We start from the raw sequence: 17,313 nt of genomic DNA, 5'->3' as shown, positions 1-17,313 counted from the left end.
ATATGCAGGATACTCAACATGGCTGTTCTACTGTCTTGTCTTTCTTTGCTGAAAGAAACTGTCATTGAGTCCTTGGTTGATCAGCATTGCATGTCTATATCTGTTTTCATGAGAAACCACTTTGAAGATATCAATATGTAATATAAGCATTAATTTCCTACCACTTTGTTTGTAACTCTGTACTGTCTGTACTGTTCCTTTGCTATTTTGTAAAATGTTGTCTGTCTGTTAATATTTTCGTTCTTTTATTTTTAAAATCAAAAAAAAACAAAATGCTTGGGACCAAAGTATTTGAGATTTGGGATGGGGCATTTGAAATATCTGGATATACAGTACATATGGCATCTCTAGGGGATAATATCCAAAAGTGTAAACACAAAACTCATTTATGCTTCATATACAACATATACACACATCTTGAAGGTAATTCTATACCACATTTTTAATTATTTTCTGCATGAAATGAACCTTCATAGTGTGGAATTTTCTATTTGTGGTGTCATGTCAGCACTCAAAAGAGTTAGATTTTGGATCCCTTGAGTACTATTCTATTTTAACTCTATTATCTGAAAAGATCTGTAGTTCCATCTTTTATAGACAGAAAATTAATTTTCTAATTGTCCATATAACAACTATTTACTCAGCACTTTTCATGAGCCAAGGACTGAGCTCAGTACTGGAGCAACATCAGTGAACAGGCAAAACACCCTACCTCCATACAGCACAATCACACAACACCTGTTGAACCCCAAAGAAAAATCATGACAAGCTGACTTTTTCAGAATAACCACAGGTTATAAAAGAAGTTAAGAACCATTTAAAACTACTGATAAAACTATCTATCACAGCCTGTTTCTATTTGTTCATTTACTTCAGAAAGTAGGAAAGACTAAGACTCCTCATTTCTCCCTTCTCCGTAAATCTGGATCAATGCAATAAACTGCAGAAAAAGGTATAGAGCTGACTCAAAACCACATTTTAAAATGAAACAAGTTCAATAACTATTAAAAGGCACGCATTTTATATCAGGTGTTCCCAGTCTCCCCTGCCCCCACCTGCTTTCTCTAAGTCCCATCAGCATAAAGCATGCTGTAGTATCTCCCACCCTTAAAAAAAAAGAATGCTAACTCACATTTCCTACAGATTCTGCTCCACTACCAACTACCTTTTACAGCAGCACTCCATACATGTTGCTTCTATTCTTGTCTGCACTTCTTCTCTTCTCTCTCACCCTGACTCTAATCGACTTTCACACCCACCACACTTCAATGAATCTGCTTTCGAAGATCACCACCAGTAACCTCCACAACGCTGAGTCTAATAACCATTTTCAGTCCTCATCTACTGATCACTCACCTCTTGTCTTTAGAACACCTTTCCATTTGGCTTCCCGAATACTTCACGCTCCTTATTTTCCTCCTACTGCTGCCTGCCATATTTCAATTCCCTTCTGATGTAAACTCTTAAAACGTGGATGTAACTCAATGCTTACTTTTCGGACTGTGTGTTGCTCCGTTTTCCCATAATTGGGATAAAAATACTCAACGCTCACAATGTAAAGGAGGACAGGTTTAATTTGGCGCACAGGTTCAGAGGGTTCGGTCCATCCTCAGTTGGCTTCAAGGCAGGAGCAGCAATGGCAGAAGCGCGTGGTAAAGCAAACCTAGGCCGGTATGTGCTCACTTCACAGCAGCCAGAAATAAGACCACAGGGAGAGAGCACCAGTGAGAGATACACCCTAAAAAGGCACTCCCTTGGCCCACCTCCTCCAACTGCCCCCACCTTCTAATGGCACGCTCAACTACGATCATCAGTGGATTTATTTACTGTGGAGTTCAATGCCTCACTATCCAATTACAATCCCAGGAGTCTCTTAATCCAGTCAAACTGACAACAGAAATCAGGCCCTTTCTCTATTTACACTCTTCTGTGGTAAAGTTCACTCCAACTCACAGGTTTGCACACCACCCACACTATGACGAACATGATCTTTATATATACGTAAGTTATATTAATAAACTTAATAAATAAATATTATCCACATGCTATTGACTACAACTTTTATCTCTAGACCACACTTATCCTGCATTCCAGATCCCTATATCCAATGTACCTTCTAAAATCTCCACATAAAAAAAACTAAAATCTCCACATAGCTGCCTAATATGCATCTCAAATTTAGTATATCTAAAACCAAACTTTTGATACTCTCCCAAACTTATGCTTCCACAGTCCTCCTCATCTCAGTAAATGAAACTTCAGTTTTCCAGATGTTTAACCCAAGAGTCTTAGCACAAAATCAACCTATGAGAAAATCCATCAGCCTCACCTTTAAATATACACAGAAGTAAACTATTTCTCATTGTCTTTTCTATCCTTTCCCTGGTCCATACCACCTCTGCTGCTCATCTGAATTATGTCAAATGTCTCTGAAATCTGGTCCACTTCCACTCTTAAACCATCTTAGTGTATTCTCAAAACAAGAGCTCTACTAATCCTTTTCAAATACAAATTAAACCATTTCAATTTTACTTAAAACTCTCAGGATCTTTCCATCTCAGGGTAAGAATTCGAAGACCGTAAGTAGCTTATCATGTCTTCCTTGATCTGGCCTGTTCCTAGATCCTTCTCTCTTTACCACTTAACTTCATCTCCTATGCAATGTAAGTCTCCATTCCCTACATAACCACATGCACGTGCGCGCACACGCGCACACACACACACACACACACAGGCACACACTGCTGTACATACCTTTGTGATCCCCACAGCAAACAGAAACAAAATCCTACCTCGAAGTGTTTGCATCTACTATTTCCCTCCACTTGGCTATAACTCATCTATGATTCTCTCTCCTTTACTTCTGTGCTCTCATGACATCTAAGGCATCTTCCCATCTATCATAGAAAAACTAAACACAATCCTCCAAACTTTCTTTTTCTCCCGTTCCTGTTTCTTCTATCTCTATAGAAGTTCTTAGCATCTGACATATGTTTTACTTTATTGCCTTTCTTCCCCAAGGCAACACAGCTAGATGAGGGCAAGGATTTTTGCTTGTACATGTCTATATACCTAAAACCTAGGCCGGTATGTGCTCAATCAGTATTTGTTGAATGAAGAATAGAGAACAGGTAATTAAAAAGCAAAGAAACAAAGTATCTGTTGAACTGCTTTATTTATGCTGCAAAACTAGACATTTAGGATGGGGATACAGCTCTGTGGTAGAATGCTTACCTACCATGCAAGGCTCTATACTGAAAACAAAAAACAAAAAACAAAAAAAAGAAAGAAAGAAAGAAAGAAAGAAAGAAAGAAAGAAAGAAAGAAAGAAAGAAAAAGAAACTGAACATTCATTTAGAATTTGAAAAAAATATGTAATATAAAATGAAAATCACTTAAATTATAAGCTCAAAAATAATTTAAGACTTTTTAAACTGCTAGTTTTATAGCCCCCTAAAACTCTCTAAAATTGGCCATATTTCTGAGATGTCCCTACCAAACACTAAGAATTCAATAAATCTTACCTAGATTTATTATTATTTACATATAAATCACCATTATTATCTACATACGTACACAGAAATGTGATTTTTTAACAATCTAATAGCAGAATAATAAACTGAGCAAGAGATATCACTGCAAAAAAGACAAGTTTCAACCTAAGTTTTATTTTAAAACTTTCCTAAAACTGTATGGCAGTAAATATGTTCAATCCAACTATCTTACAACTAAGTATGGTTTGTGTCATCAAATTTTAGAAGTGGAAGTGCTTAGGTATTATTACTCACTACAATCCCCTCCTTTCACGGACAAGGATGATCTAAATGGTTAAACTGTCCAAGTCACACAGCTAGAGCAAATAGTAACAGCAACAACAGAAAAGCTGAACTTTTCCCCTCCCTAGTCTAGTGCTCCTTTTATAGTCTCTACAAATACCAATTACAATAATTGCAATATGCTTAAATTAATAACAATTTCAAATCCTCCCTTCACAAAATCTGTTTTTATAGCTATTTTCTTTTACTAGTCATTGAATATTTAATAAATTTAACAAGCCTTCTCTACTTTGATAAATATGAATAGAAAAGATATAAACAGACTGTTATGAACAAATGCTTACACAATTCCTCCAAAACCAAAGGCAATAAAACCACAAAAACTGTAGTACTTCTTAGGTTAATTATAGTGCCGTCTAAAAAGGTTAGCTATACAATAATGCAGTAACACCACTGCAACAACGATTAGGTGAAAAAGTTTTTGACAAATGTTATAAAATAGCACCCATTTGATATTTTCTTCCCTAACAACTACCAGTCACAATGCCCATCTGAGGGCAAATTTACACATTTGACTAGGAGATGTTATTTAACCACTTAAACCTGAGATGCTATCAGTGTGTCCTAGGTGCAGCAGAATATACATACTCTTCTGAGAGAGTAACTTTGCAAACATACTAAAATACTTTCTCATTCAGTACATAGAAACGCTGCCAGTGTCTTCCAGTAAGTACATAACCACAGGTCTGGGAAAACTTCATAGGTCCAGAGACATAAAAAAGAAGAAACAAAATAGAAGCAAAAAACAGAAACATTTGCCCATCTGAAGAAAAGGACACGTGGGTCTGCTACTAAGGGATTACTACTCTCCAAGACAAAAAAGAAACAAAGTAACAGAAGAAATGGGAAAAGAAACAGAAATTAGAGTGTATAAACAGAATGAACTTTCAATTCTTCAAAAGAGTTGTTTATTCCTTATAATTTACAGCTCTCCTACATTGGTAACAATGCCTTTTTCACATGGGTATAATACTGCAAGCGATAAATTTTATAGGAGCTGATACGAAACCTTCAAGATAAGAATCAAATTAAATTTTATCTGTTTAATAGCTTCATATTTCTACTCTCTAGATAAAATAACTTTTGAAGACTCAGAAGAGTCACAGTATAGGCAAACACTTTTATGTAAATTCTAAGGAAGTTTTCAAATTTGACATATAGCCATTTCTTGTATTCCTCTATTACTGAGAAAAAAGAACAGTCTTTTAAAAGCCCTGTGATAATTTTATTGAGTGCATCAATAAAATTTTCAAGTTAAAATTTACTTGTTTTACCAGTACATTTCCACTAAGTTCAGGAACATAACTTACAGGGTACATTAAAATGTAACCTTTAAACTTCTCAATGTAAAACATCACTTCCTGGACAGAGATAGTACTCCAAGAACGATCAATCACTGTTAAGAAGAATATACACTCCGCATTGTTAATTAGTGTTGATGCACTCTTCTCTATGCCCTCATCTGTCATGAAGATTGTTTAAAAATCTGAGTTATTAGTCTTTATTTGGAAAAGGATCTGGTTAATATCTTTAAGAGTAGAAATCATTCATCCATCCACTCTCTACTGGAGCATGATAATTCCTACCCCCAATACAAGTTACTGATAACCACCACCCCTCCACTAACTAAGAAGCTATAAATCAAAAAGAGGGCAGCTCCTATGCAACCCCGGTTAATTCTGTTTACAATCTATCCAACTGAGAATGTTAGCTAGTCAGGGAGGAAACCAGCTGATGGATCAGATAATAGAAAGGCACAACAGATTAAAAATAGAAAATAACAAAATGAAAAGCCAAAATGACATGTTGTTATAAAACATGGACTAAATTTAAAATTAATCTTTAAAAAATTAATATTCCTACAGTTTCATTATATTTGATTAACCTTCATCTGAAACACTGAAGAAAAATTAAAACTACTTCAGTGCATATCTGACTTTTTAAATTACAGATAAAAGGTTTGTAAATAAAAAAGGGTAGGTTTCCAACATTATGTAAAAGTCTATAAGTAATTTTTTTTTTTTTTTGTAGACAGGGTCTCACTGTGTAGTTTACGCTGGCCTTAAACTCACTATGTAGCCCAGCCTGGTCTCAAATTTGCAGTAATCATCTTGCTTCAGCCTCCCAAGTGCTAGGATTATAGGCGTGTGCCACCATGCCTACCCTTATTATGTAAAAGTCAAATGTTAGAAAAAGAAGCAATCCTTTATGGACTATTTGGTTTTTAAATACTTTTTAAACTAAAATCTTGACATAAAATCTATCATATTTTGGGGCTGGGGATTTAGCTCAGTGGCACAGCACCTGCCTGGCAAGTGCAAGGTCATGAGTTCAATTCCCAGTACTGAAAAAAAAAAAAAATCTATGACATTTTATTTCAACAATGATCCATGATAATCTAGCTATGATATACTTCCTGAGAAACTCCCACCGACATTCATGAGGGTGGGATTCAGTGGACCAGTTAGGCCTGAAGGCCACTTAATAGACTCCTTATACATATTTAATATACATTTTCCTCATTAAGAAAATGATCTTCCCTGTACAAAACATTCTGGGCCATAGACACTTCTCATCTATTTTTTTTTAATTTATTTTTTTTTTTTATTTTAAAGATAAAAGGAGGGAAACATTAACAGACATACAACATTTTACAATGACACTTCTCATCTAAACAGTCTTCATAAAAAGACTTTTACCTGTTCATTCAGCATTCATTCAGCCAAGATTCTACATGATGAAGTACTTAGATTTCATAAAGTTTAGATTTTAGTGGGGAAAAACAAACCAAAAACAGTATCAGATGGTGTCTCCCTTGATGCTGCCCAAGGGAGATTTTCACAGATGAGGACCCAAGGTTAAAGAACGCACATATGCAAGGCATCAGCAACAGCAGGCAGCACAAAGCAGAAAGCCAGAGCCAGAATGCAAGAGAGCTGCCTGTGCCTTTATTGTATAATTCTTATACAGGTTGTTACCGCATATTTACATTCTTACACAGTGCCATAACCAGCGCATGCATGTTTACCTGTGCTAAGTCATGGTTACATGACTGAATCCCACTTGCACCTACACTAGACAAGCAGGGTCACGTCCTCGGTTGTCCTTAGACTCCCCTGAGCTCTGAAGCAGTCTGAGTGGATCCCCTAAGACGGCAATGAGACTATGCACATACCTGAAATATACTGACCTTCCAAAACGGACTGGCCAGCTCATTCAGAATTGGTAAGAAAAGCAACTTCAAGAAGACGAAATTTAAGATGAGATAAAAATGACACAATGGAGATAAAGAAAAAGTCAGAGGGAAAAGAGAAAAACTCAAAGAAAAAAACTCTGATGTACAAATGAACTGAGAATGTTCTAGGAGCAGAAAAAAAAAGACCAACAAACCTTGTGCATATAGGCAAGGAAGTACATAGAAGATGAGATAGAGGTAAGAGCCAGGTCACCAAGACCAGGTACACTTGGATGAGGAGTTTGGTTTTCATTCTAAACACGATGAAAAAATGTTAAGTGATTTTAAGAGGAAGAATCACATAACATGATTTGTCACTTGGGAGCCAGACTGTAGAAGAACACAGGGAGGAGCAGGAAGCCAGTCAGGAGGACACTAGGGCAGCTGACATGAGAGGTGACAGAGGCACGCGAGGCCATGGCCAGGTTCACCCATGAAAAGACCTCAAGTGGACATAAACTCAGCATCCCGAAGGCTCTGCAGCGCAGGCTTTGATCCAGTGAGAGTGCCCCACTGCTGGAAGAGCAAGACTTTCAAGCCAGGAAACCAGGTGTTAGGCCTGGTAGATTCAGAAGTAGCCTCACAGGGCAATATAGCTGTTTCCAGGTGCATATATGGCAGAATCTGTGGTCCACATGAGGTTACAGAGATCACTACATCTCAGATGAACATCGGATACGTACAGAATAAGGAGATAAGTTAACCTCTTTTCCATTTTGAAATCTCCCTATCAGGCCAGGCTTGGTGGTGCGTGCCTGTTAATCCCAGCACATGGGAGGCTGAGACAGGAGCATGGCTCACAGTTCAAGACCAGCAGAGTGAGTTCAAGACCAACCTGAACTATGTAGTGAGTCCCTATCGGAAGGAAGGAAGGAAGGAAGGAGGGAATTTCCCTACCAGGAATTTCCTGTTTATCTCATCAACTAAAAGTATGACTTTCCAAGGTTTGGACATAACTGTATATATTAACCTCACTAGTCAGATAATCCAAAGAAAAGGTAGTCCAATATTTAGAATAACAGAATATGGCAGAGAAAAAGAATAAAATTAACACCTGGGGTGGCAGATTCTAATCACTTCTTAAGAACTTTCTCTGGCTCATCTCTGAGCAAATTAACAATAGCTGTCTTAATACGCATAGCTAGCAACAAAAAACTATTCAAAATATAGTATGAAAACTATCAATCTGGCAAAAAAATAAAAAGCAAAGAAACAAGAGAGTGACAAGGGAATTCTCTAGGAACCATTTCCTCCCAGCTAGTTTCAGGAAACATTTATTTCAGCTCTACAATTTGTCATTTATGATCATTCAAATTGAGGCTAAGCATACTCAGTACTTTTAAAGGACTATTATGATTAATAATAATAAACATTATTGAATGTTTACAGGTATTCAGCCACATGGTCAGTGATTTTCATGAAAGATCTCATTTAATTTTTAACCAGCTTTAACAAACAGATGATTACTCTCATTTCCAGGTAAGGGAAATTAAGATTTAAACATGTAAAGTAACTTCTCTGATGTCACACTTCTGCTGTGTAAAACAACAGGATTTCTAAATAAAGTGCATCTAAATCCAAAGCACTGTAATCTTAACTACTACTCAATATGTCACTTAATATCCTAAATCATACAAAGAACTATCACTAATTTCTGGTAGACTTTCACAATAGACGATGGAAAAAAATAATTTGGAGCTGGGGATTTAGCTCAGCGGCAAAGCGCCTGCCTGGCACGCGCAAGGTCGTGAGTTCGGTTCCCGGTACCAAAAAAAAAAAAAAAAAAAAAAAGAAAAAAATAATTTATTGTAATTACTGTAGGATTTTAACTGTTGTATACTGAAATAATTATGTACTAACACAAATTATTCTGTCCAAGTTTCTTCTTTCCTGGCTGTTTCATGAACTTGCTCCATTTACTCCTGACATTTAAACATAATAAAACTTAACCTTCCATAAAATAAAAACTTAATTCATCTTTGTATCAGACTATTCCCTATCCTCTGCCCACATTTTTGAGTTTAACATTTTTAATAAAAAGCAAATAATCAGGGCTGGGGATGTAGCTCAGTGGTATAGCACCTGCCTGGAAAGTACAAGGCCTTGGTTTAATTCCTAGTACAAAAAAAAAAAAGCAAATAATCACATAACCTGCTCATAGTATGTAATAAATTCATACACATATTTTCCTTCCACTAAATTTAGCTACAGTTGAGTACTGCTGTTAATACATTCACAGACTACACATATTTGTTGTTGACATATGCTTTCTATTTAAGTTGAAGTAGGACACAAGGGTGAATTTTAAAACATCTAAGCAGAGGATGACTATGTTTAGATACTAAGCATAATCCAGTTTCAGATCTCTTTCCATCAAGTTTCACTTGCTTTGAATGAGTGTAAGACACCTGTGTAAATCTTACTATTATAAGACACCTTTATGAATTTATATCCCCAAAGAGAGAATGAGTACATATTGCTATATTATACTAATACAGCATCAGTATGGAAATAAACTGTAAAATATTCAGGAGACTCAGAGTTAAAGCCCTAATAGGTTTAACTACAGACGCATCTTTCATTATATGATCCCATGAAACTGGGCCAGTGACAGATTATGCACCAAATAATATCCAGGAAACTGTTCATCTATAATCTGTTCATTTTACATAAATAACATTCTATGTGACTATATACTCTGCTATACGATCTCATTCTAAAGAGAATATTATAAATACATGTAAGAAAGGAGTTGTAGCTAAGTCAAAGTGAAAAAAAATCTTGACTTTTATACTATTCAATGTCAAACACAACACTGTATTAATTTTCTGCAAAAATTTAAATACTGATTTTTCCAATCTGGGGAATGGTACCACCAGCACAGTCCAATAGCTCCTCTAGTCTGATATTCTGTTTTTGACTGTGTTCAATGGTGGATACCTCACAGGACACCATAAACATGTAACATAAAGGATATAATTATGTACTGCTACACTATTATCTCAGGTGGTGGTTAGATTATATTCTGAAAAGAATGAAAACAAATGCCAATTCCCCACCCCCTCAATAATTCCCCACAAGGTGATGGGAAACATCCAACAGGCAGAAATTCAATCACCGTATGAACCAATGCTTTTATAACATGACAACTAAGAAATGACCTACCTAAATGAAAAGCTGTGCCCAGAAACAGAACATCAGCTCATCCAAACTTGTGATGGGTAAAGGGAGCTTTCAATAAACTGAAAAGCATCTTATTTTTAAAACTGCTTATAAAACAGATAAGTAAAATTTAATTAAACCTTTAAAAATAAAAACTACTATTTCATCCCAAGGAATACCATTTTGTGATTTGTAACAGTTTTCTTGGGAGAAAACCAGTGTTTCTAGCTCTTCAGAGAAATGACATTCATACCTATTTTGTAATGGTTTTAAATTAAAGCTTAGCTTTAGTAAAAGTTCATCCCAGTGTGCAAAACCACGTAATGTCCAAATCTTCGTTTGGCCCTTTAGGACATGTTATTTCCTAAACAATTATAGGGGGAAAAAAAATCATATGCTATGTTTAAAGAACTTTGGAAAAGATAATTCTCTTGACAGTATCCATGGGTATTGATTTAACAATTCTTGTATTCAGGAAACAATTCCTGACCTAAATCCTCCATGGTATACTTTGAATTCATTTTCTCTTCTGTTGACCCAAAATGAGCTGCAGACTATTAGGTCATATCATACAATTTCATCATTTGTAAACCTTTATTAATGTCTCCTTTCAGAAGTTACTGCAGTGCAAGATTATGAACCAGACAGCAGCCCAATACTGAGTTGAACTTTATGATTTTTATGTGCTATATATCATAACCAAAAACAAATCTCAAAAATTAGTTATCCACATTTTTTTACTGCTCCTCCTTTTAATATATCCTTACAAAATCGTCTGTATTTTAGGACAAAGCACAAAAATTCAAAAAAGGGGATATGTAAGAGATGGGAGCAAGAAGCAATGCATACAAAATTCCACAAAGACTTTGGTTCCTTCTCTAGACTAAAGATCATTTGATGAAATGTGTCTCAAAGCCTCTGGGACAGAGCTGACACTGCAATGCAGTATCATAAAATCTACAGCTGTGCTGCCGTTAACAGTCCGTGCTTCTTCCTTAGCCCATGGGAAGCCAAAACATACACCGCCAGAACGGAACTTATCTTCACATGAACTGGTCAGAAGTAGTAAAGTAGTTATGACAGAGAAAGCATCACAACAGTTATGGAACAGTATAGATTCCATGCAGGTAGGTCTTTACCACACTCTAACCCCTGAAATGAGGGGTTTAACACACATCTACAAGGTGTTTCTCAAAATGTAATGTAAGAACAGATATCATTTATGAAATTCGAAGAACAGATATCATTTATGGAAAAAAGTTATTGAAAAGATTGTATATACCCATCAGAACTTTCATTTCAATTTGTTCAACCCAATTTGGAAGCAGCTCAAAAAAAAAAAAAAAAAAAAAACTGTTTCCAAATATCAGATGTTTTTCTCAGGAATAAAAAATATAGAACAGGCAAATGTCTTAGTAAATTCTTTGATCTAGCCACTATAACAAAATACCACAGACTGATGGCCTAAATAACATTGTTTCTCACAATTCCAGAGACTAAGAAGTCCAAGATCAAGGTGCCAGTAGATTCAGTGTCTGGTGAATGCCCTCTTCCCTGTTTATAGATGGCCACCTTCTTCTGATATTCTCCCGCAGTAGAGAAAGAGATCATCTCTCGCAGAAGGCATCGCTTCTACTAAAAGCATTAATCCCATTCAAGGAAGAGCTACTTACCTCCCTAAAGTCCCTTCTCCAATTTCCATCATCCTGGGGTTTCGAGCTTCAACATACAAATTACCAGGGGGACACAAACATTCTGTCCACAGCAGCAAATAAACTTCACATAAGTAAATAGTACTCACTTACTTTTATTGCCCACCAACGCAACCAGTGGCTGAGTCTCTGACTCCTCACTCACTTTCTTCACCACAGTATACCAGTCTTCTAAATTCTCAAAGCTTTGATAATTTGTAATATCATATACCAAGAGGATTCCCTGTCATGAAAGAGTTACAGAATTTTTGTAATGTACTACTTGAAAAAATATTAATAATAAACGTTCTTACATGATGTTTCAAGTATGTCAGGTAGGGTATAAAAATACAGATGTGGAGTTTTATATACAAATTGACTTCAATTTAAATTACTTCCTAGCAAATAAATGATATTCAATGGTTCCATTCAAAACACATCCAGCAACTAAGATGCAAGGTCAGACATAATTTTATCAAAATTATAAATTGCTTCCATTAAGATACATGAGATATTGCTTCATAACTTGCAGCAAATGTAAGAAAATTCTATCACCAAAGTAGAAAAGGCTGCAAAGTCTACAATCCTGCTTCTCACTTTTGTGAGGTCAAACATTTAAATTTTTCAATAAATAACCATCTGCTGCCTGTTTTCTTAAATATTTTCAAAAATGGATATTTCATGCCATCCCCTGATAGTCAATTTAAGTGTTTAACACAATTTTCTTTAAATAAAATGTCAATTTCCTCTTTTGGTCCTCTGTGCATTTGGAGAACGACTTGAGAGTATGCTCCTTATAATAACCCTTCATATACTTGAAGATAGTTAAGTAACTCCTTTACTGTCTGCTTTCCAGAGTAAACAAATTCAGTTCCTTAAACTTGCCTCACAGGGCCTATTTTCTGTGCCTTTAATCATAGTTGTTGATTCTTCCCAGGACACACCATGTATAGTTTTTTGACATCCTCTTTAAAATGAGCACTGTAAAACTGGACATGATACTGTAATAAGAGTCTAAGCAGAGCCAAATATAACAGAAGGATTGCTTCCTGTCTCTTATATATCATATTCCTTTTCATTTCTCCCATTATTTTGTGGGGGAAGAATAAGAGTATATACATACACAAAAATAACATTCTTGATTCTCATCCAGTTTGTGGTCAAACACTTAATACTAAGTTCTGCAAGAAATGTAAGTCTGAACTCTACAATGGTATTCATGTCTACTTCTGAAAGAATGGGAAAAGTCAACCACTTTTTTTGCACATACTATGCATGAGATGCATATCTACATCTTGTCAGAAGGCTGGAGCATGCAGTACAGTGGTACAGTGCTTATCTAGCATGCACAAAGTCCTACGTTCAACCACCAGCACCTCCCCCCAGGCACACACAGCAAGAAAAAAAGCACAGACATTAAGCACATACAACTGCACAGGATTTTTTGTTATTATTCTTCTGAATAAAAAAAAGACTCATAATTACATAGCATAATTACATAGCTTATACTTATTACATAAAGCAAAGACCAATGACACCTAAGCTTTGAGATTTTTGGAATTCTACTGATTAATACATGAAAATCTTCATGCCAACAAAGATAATACCTGAATATGATAAAATATATGTAAATATATAAAATATGTGGAAATATATGGAAAGATTAAAAAACACCTAATAATATTGAAATACAAAAGGAATTCTAAAAGGTTCGGTTTCAGCTCCCACATGTAAAGAACTGGAAGTCATACCTGTCCTTACAACAGGAAAAACCCTGAGCAAAATGAAAATGACTAGGAAGACTCATTAGAGAATTGAGATTGCAGGGTAAATCGCCACTCTGCAATCCAGAGAAGGGCAAATCCACAGAATGACAACTAAGATCTGCTTACCTAGAGCAGTAAATGGTAGAAATATCTAATTGGAAAATTTAACGAGTTTCTAGAGGCTGTGGAAGTTTGAGAGTAAGAAACTTTTAGTAGCCCAGGGTCTCAGGGTCACCCTCACACTTTCATGGCTTTATCTTTAAGAATCTGGTAAAGAGACAAGAAAGATCCCTCTCATGACTCTGGCACAGAGAGGAAAAATGTTATGCTGTGACACATGCCCAGGTCCTTACATCCCACAGAATAGGGAGAGCTCCCCACTCCATTCTCCTCTAGCCATTCTGTCTCATTAAGAGAAGTCAAAGTACATCCATGAAGGTCGCTGCCCAATGACACACGCCCACTAAATGTTAAGACCTTTTCATAAGAATAAAAAATTCTTCCTCTCTCCCCATTTTACCACAACTTCAACAGGGCCCCAGTATAACAGCAGTTGATGACAATTCAAACAGCTGCAAGACACAAACTTCAAGCTAAGAGTTCAGTAAAATATACAAAAAAGATAAAGAGAAAAAAATAATAGCAGTAGAGGAACTTGAGAACTAGCTATACACATATTAAATGCAACACAGCTCTGGCCAGAGCAACACAAAATTGCCCAACAAAGGCCTATTTACCTGAATTCTTATTATTTAATCATATCCAGAATTCAACAGAAAATATAAGACATTCCCAAAGATTGTTTGAGAAAAAAAAGCATCAGAACTAAGTTCAGATAGAACACAGGTTGTACAATTACTAAACAAAGAATTTTTCAGAACTGATTAACATGATATCAAGAGGTCTAATGGAAAGGGTAGACAACATTCAAGAACATCTAAAGCATTGTTATGCTTTAGATCTAAACTGTCCCCTAAACATAAAATAGAATGTTAATATAAATAGAATGATGAGAACTCAGGAATAATAAAAATAGAACGCTAGGTAGCAAAAATATTGTAAGAGAAATGTGGAATGTCTTTATGTACTCATTAACGGATTAGACATAGCCTAGGAAAGAATCAATGAGCTTAAAGTTAGGTCAAGAGAAACTTCCGAAACTAAAATGCAAAAGAAAAAGGAATGCATAAAACAATTTGTCAAAGAACAGTGTGGGACAATTCCAAGTGATACATCATGCACATAACGAATAGCAGAACAGGCTTACATTTAAGAAATAGCTGAAGTATCAATGGCCAAGAAATTGCCAAAAGTAATTACACAAGACCACAGAACAAAACCAAGAATCTCAGAGAATACCTAGAAGAATTCCCAAAACTCTACCTGGAGGCATACCACACAATTAAACTACACAAAATTAAAAATCTCTAATGAAGCCAGAGAAAAGAAAAAAAATCTTATTAATAAAGGAACCAGGGTAAAAATTTTAAAATTTCTCATAGGAAAACCACACAATCATACACAGTGATACACCCACATCCATGTTTATAGTTGCACAGTTTGTAATAGCCAAATCTTGGAAACCACCCAGACGCCTATCAACTGATGAATGGATAAAGATGATGTGGGTTTTTTTTATATGATGTACTACTACTCTGCCATAAAGCAGGATAAGCCCGAGACATTTCTAGCTAAATGGATGCACCTTGGAACCATACTCTTAAGTGAAATAAATTGGACACACACGTAAGTATCGTATTGCTTTTCTCATGTGAGAAACTGAAAGTGTACATAAGAAACAAAATGTATAATAAATATTGTGAAATCAGAAGAAAACGTTCAAATGGGAAAGGGTACTAGGGAAGGGGGAGGAAAAAAGAAAGGAAAGAAAAAGAAAAAATGAAGAAGGAAAAACATGGAAACAAAACTTTTGTACATGAGACGACAAGGGGTTAGAGGGTAGGTAAGAGAATAAGAAAAAAAAGAATCAAGATATATCATGTACAGATATAAATTCCCTATGACAAATGTGATCATTATGTATACCTAAAATGTACCAATAAACTTAATTAGTAAAAAGGAAAACCATGCAAATAAGAACAGAGTGAAATATTTAAAATGTTGACAGAAAGAGGACAACCAATCTAGAATTCTGCATCTAGCAAACTGCCCTTCAGAAGGTAATGCCAAAGAAAAACTCAGAAAAACAAAAACTGAAGGAATTCGTCACCAGCACATCTGCTCTGCAAGAAATATTTTAAAAGGTTCTTCAGAGAGAAGGAAAACAGAGTCAGAAACTAAGTTCTATGTAGACAAGAAATGTATCACCAAAAACCCTGAGTAATCAAGGTAATTATGAGCAAAAAGGACAAAGCTGGAGGCATTACCCTACTGGATGTAATATTATACAGTAAACCTATACTAATTAAAACAGCACAACTTGGGCAAAACTTAAAACAGAAACATCAGTAGAAAAAAAAATAGCCCAGAAATTAACCATGCATGGACCATCAATTCATTTTTCACAATGTCAAGAATATACTACCAAAAAAAAAAGATAATCTTCTTCAATAAGTGGTGTTTGAAAAACTGGATATCCCCATGCAGAAGAATGACACTGAACCCATATCTCACACCACATACAAAAGTCCACTCAAAGTGGATTAAAAACTTAAGCAAAAGAATAAAAACTGCCAAACTACTAGAAGAAAATATAGAAGAAAAAGTACATGACATTAGTCTGGACAATGATTTTTTGTTTTAGATTTGAGCAAAAATGGGTAGGATGATATCAACTAAAATGTTTCTGCACAGCAAAAAAACAAAAGAAGTGTTGTTATGCTTTAGATCTAAACTGTCCCCTAAAGCCTCCTGTGTTCATAAGCCAGTGATTAGCCTGATGATTGGATTATGCAGGCAGTGTTGCCGACCTGCTGTTAGGAGGTAGGGTTTGGTCAGAAGAAAAGGGTCACTCTGTGTGGACAGGACCTAGAAGGGTCCACCTCCCTTCCTGCTCCTTCCTTTGTTCTTTACTTCCTGTCTGCCATGAAATCAGCAGCTATTCCTCCCCCATTTCCCTGTGCCATGCTGTCCTGCTTTGGAGCCAGCTGACTATGAACTGGATTGCTAGCCAAAATAAACCTCTCCTTTAATTGGTGTGTGTCAGGTATTGTGTCTAAGTAATACAGAAAGTAACTGAGACAAGTGTGGAGACACCCTACAATTTGGAAGAAAATACTTGGAAGCCAAACATCCATGATGAGGCTGAAGCATAAAAATAACTCAAACAAGTCAACAGCAAGAAAAAAAAAATTTAATGGACAAGGGAACTGAACAGACATTTCTTAAAAGAAGACATACAAATGGTCAACAGACATAGGAAAAAATGCTTAACATTTTAATCACCAGAAAAATGGAAATTAAAAATACAGTAAGATATCACCTCACACATATCAGAATGGCTATCAAAATGATAAAAAGATAAATACTGGGTGTGGTGATATAATTCTAGCACTCTGGGAAGCTGAGGCAAGAGGAGTGCAAGTTTGAGACCAGCTTGAGCAATTTAGTAACTTCAACACTTTGTCTCAACATTTAAAAGGCAATGGTGATGCAGTTCAGTG

The 17,313-nt window shown here is 35.8% G+C and overlaps 1 protein-coding gene and 1 long non-coding RNA gene across 5 annotated transcripts in view; one reads left to right on the top strand and one right to left on the bottom strand.

Annotated features, from left to right (window-relative positions):
* Rab28 (RAB28, member RAS oncogene family) overlaps window positions 1-17,313 on the bottom strand; it is a 153,211-nt gene that overhangs the window by 73,013 nt on the left and 62,885 nt on the right. For all 4 annotated transcript variants that reach the window (XM_013503325.1, XM_005402540.2, XM_005402541.2 and 1 more), the window contains exon 4: window positions 12,039-12,168. In XM_013503325.1, the coding sequence (XP_013358779.1) occupies window positions 12,039-12,168 (130 nt within the window). The remainder of the gene's footprint in view (window positions 1-12,038; window positions 12,169-17,313) is intronic.
* Window positions 1-17,313, top strand: part of LOC102022080 — a 72,637-nt gene that overhangs the window by 12,847 nt on the left and 42,477 nt on the right. The gene's annotated exons all lie outside the window — the stretch shown is intronic.

The sequence above is a fragment of the Chinchilla lanigera genome, unplaced genomic scaffold (genome assembly GCF_000276665.1).
Source record: "Chinchilla lanigera isolate Chin_1 unplaced genomic scaffold, ChiLan1.0 scaffold00079, whole genome shotgun sequence".
NCBI lineage: Eukaryota > Metazoa > Chordata > Mammalia > Rodentia > Chinchillidae > Chinchilla > Chinchilla lanigera.
Note: the sequence above shows the minus strand (reverse complement) of the source record. Positions and strands in the feature narration are given on the sequence as shown.